Source organism: Hypomesus nipponensis, chromosome 6, assembly GCF_054491055.1.
Source record: "Hypomesus nipponensis isolate SF chromosome 6, ASM5449105v1, whole genome shotgun sequence".
Lineage (NCBI taxonomy): Eukaryota > Metazoa > Chordata > Actinopteri > Osmeriformes > Osmeridae > Hypomesus > Hypomesus nipponensis.
Genome location: NC_140366.1, coordinates 7381163 through 7384485, shown reverse-complemented (window position 1 = coordinate 7384485; position 3323 = coordinate 7381163). Strand labels below are relative to the sequence as shown.

The 3323-nt window shown below is 41.3% G+C and overlaps 1 protein-coding gene across 1 annotated transcript; it reads right to left on the bottom strand.

Annotated features, from left to right (window-relative positions):
- Nucleotides 1-1574: 1574 nt before the first annotated feature.
- On the bottom strand, nucleotides 1575-2657 carry LOC146286813 (complement C1q-like protein 2). Its single transcript, XM_084699236.1, has 3 exons — nucleotides 2585-2657; nucleotides 2046-2186; nucleotides 1575-1858 (listed from the first exon to the last, which is right to left on the bottom strand). The coding sequence occupies exons 1-3, from the start codon at nucleotides 2655-2657 to the stop codon at nucleotides 1575-1577; spliced, it is 498 nt and encodes a 165-aa protein (XP_084555362.1).
- Between the last annotated feature and the right edge of the window lie 666 nt (nucleotides 2658-3323).

The following is a 3323-nucleotide window of genomic DNA, read 5'->3' as shown; positions in this document are numbered from 1 at the left end:
TTCCTTCCCTTCTGATGCGTCAGAGATAGCGATACCAGGGGCTGGAGGCTCGCCCGCAGTCGTGCACACGGTGCAGTTCCCAGCAGGACTCAGAGGAAGACCCGGGTTCATATCCCCTGTCCTTGTTTCATTTGAAGTGTATTCCTCATTTAGAGAGATCAGTTACATAAATCTGTTGTTTTGAATATCGGCCAACTAAATGTTTTACATCGACAGAAGTTGAACAAAATAGGAAACATGTGCGCACAGTACATAGCTAAAGTATTCGATTTTCTGCCTTTATCCCTTCGTCAACATGTTAAGGAATAGATTCAACTTAATATGTTACAGTAAGTTAATAACTTATTGAATGTACTAACCTGGCTATGCATTGCTCAGGTGTTTTTGAGACCCACAGACCAAGATGCACTGACAGCCACTGCGAAAGCTTCGCACGCAGTCATAGTCCATCTCAACCTCTGTGAAATGAGGTTCTCTCACTTCGCTTCAGTTAATTTTGTCCACAATCCTCCCTTGTGCCGTTGGGCACCCGAAGGGTTATAAGGACCTGCTGAATTACTCAAATATGTGATTGATGTGGAGATAGTCCCCCAGACTTCCAGATAAAATGTCTGAGCAAGATAATACATTCAGATTTTTCCCCCAAACAACAGACAGTACCCCGGAGTGGTCTGTAGTAAAACCAAAATCTCGGTCAGCCTGTCAAAAACCCGTAGGATTAGCCTGATTTACCACTATACTACACTGGAATCTGTCTTGTCAGTTTTCCTACAAGTGGTAATTGCCACCTGTTTTGCATTCTAAGGCACCAGGATCAATAGAAGTAGGTATTGATCCCCTGCCCCCCGCCGCTGGCTGGGCCCTGCCTTTATTGTTCCTGTTCACACTCCCCTTTGCAATGCTGATCACCCTCTGGCAAAATATGGCAGTGTAGGCTTAGTGCTAATGGGGAGTCCACACCTCGGTCTCACTTTTCCAATACCTCGCTCCTTGATCTGCATGTCCCTGGTGTGCGTCTGGCCCCAGGACAAGGCAGGCAGGTGGGGCAGGGGAAAGGCGTGTGGGGGGTGTTTACTTATTAGTGAGGTACTTCGGGAGGTCTCGGAAGATGGACGTATGCCTGGAGACGGTCAATGATTCTAATAATGAGAGCTCTTGTGGGGAAACTTGCGGGCAAATGTACAATAGCGCCCAACGTTAAATTACACAACACTGTTGGTTACTCTGTTTCCGCCAAGGATTGGCCATTAACTCCAGCATGAACCTTTGAGAACATTGGTCTTTTTATTCATTATTGGTCATTTGTATTCATTTATAATGTTGAGTGTCGTATGAAAGAACTTTATTATTGGTTACTGACAAGGTAGTACAGATATTTAGAATAGATACAGAAAAATATCCTTTATGTTCAGACTGACAGGCTACACTAAACATACAGTATAAATGTGTACAGTCTTTATTTATTTTGATATATGTACAGTATATATGATTTATATATATATATAGGTGTTGTAATCCAAAATAATCATTGTACATTATATTTACACTTAAATGATTCATCTCAATAGTAACCTTTATAAGGTGAAAAGCAATTGGCCGCTGAAGGTGCAGTGGTGGTTTTCACTATCATGGAACCTGGCACCTGAATTGGGACGGACATTGACTGCATCGCCTTCCTCAAGCTTTAGTGTGACAGCATTTGCCGCGTTCACTTGGTAGTTATTTGAATTACCATACGCTAAAACGACCTGTTCTCCGTTTTTAACCAAGAAAGCTGCTGCTGGGTGTGAGGTGTGTGCTACAGTGTAAAGGTAGATCTTGAATTCGTAGACCCCTCTGGTTGGGGCTAAGAACGAACCTGTGTTAGAGAAGGGAAACATACTTTCATACAATATTGACGTAAATATAATAATAAAACACAGTGATCTAGTACAGTAAAGAGGTCATGATACTGTATATAGGATATGCACATGAGCAGAAGCAAGACTGCATTTTAATAAGTGTGTAACATAAGAAGAAACACATTACTGATGTCTTTACCATACCTGTGTTTGGGTTGTAAGCATTTCCAACATTGATGAAGACGTGTCTGAAGATAAGGGACACTTGATTGGTGCTCCCAGAGAAGGGCCCTACATAGTTAGACCCTGATGTAAAGAAGGAAGCAGAGAACGCCACCTTTCCAGCTGCAAAACAGACATTTTGTTTAAATTTCAAAACGTACCATTCAGAAAGTCAAAAGTATATGGACATTTTGAGTCGTGATTTCTTTTCACGTGACTGACAAAGGGTAGACATCAAATTAGACAAAAAAAATGTCAGGGTCCTCAGCGGCACTGTCTGGGCTATCAATATGAAAAAAAACATGATACGGAAAAGGAGATCTTGAAGGCTGAAAGAAACAGCTAAATGAGAGCTTTATATTGTATGAGCATGTGTGCATCTCCTCAGGATGTCCTATATATTGTACATGTTTCGACCAGGGCTTACAGGGCCTTATTGGCCTCAAACACAAACAAGCCTCAAACAAAATTGAAATGGCTGCATTTTAAAACAGCATTTCAATTAAACATAGAGCAAATACCCAGATTCTCTGTCTTTAGTTCCCCCAACGTCTGTTTTGTCTGTTGCAGCTCTAAGCTCATCTCTCTCAGCATGGCATGAAGATCAGACAGGTTGGTTGATTTGGACGCTGAAAAGGCAACTTCACTTTCTTGCTTTTCAATCTGAATTTCACTGATAGCATCGTCTTCATTGGTCAGCTGGTGATTCAAGATGTCATTTTCACTCAGGTCTTCCGTTTGTCTATGAACCTGGACCTCAGACAGAGAGCAGCACACCAGCATCAACACAACTACAGGGGTCTTCATTCTTCTGCTTCTGCTGTTTGTTTTTGTGTGTGTCTGTTGCCCTTTTATACACAGCGCACCCTCTCTAGTTTCACGATTAATTTATGACAACATTGACCCATACACGTGATGTCGAAAAGAAAATACACTTGAGCACCCATCACATGGTATCTGTTAGGCACGAATATGATAATGCACAGTAAAACAGGCCAACGTCCATATGTACGGTATGTAAATACTGAGAGTTTACCAAGATTGGAGACCAAGACCAGTACTGTTGTTTCTTCACAGCGCTCTCACAATTAGAGAGTATCTCACATGTCACCAGTTATTACATATGTAGTTACACTTGTTGCTGATCAGTAATTGATGAAAATGGAAAAAAGCCTTGCTGATTACATTACTTTTGAAATTGTATTCATTTAGCAGACACTTTTATGAAATTATGAAAATGAGTACAAAGATTCATAGAAA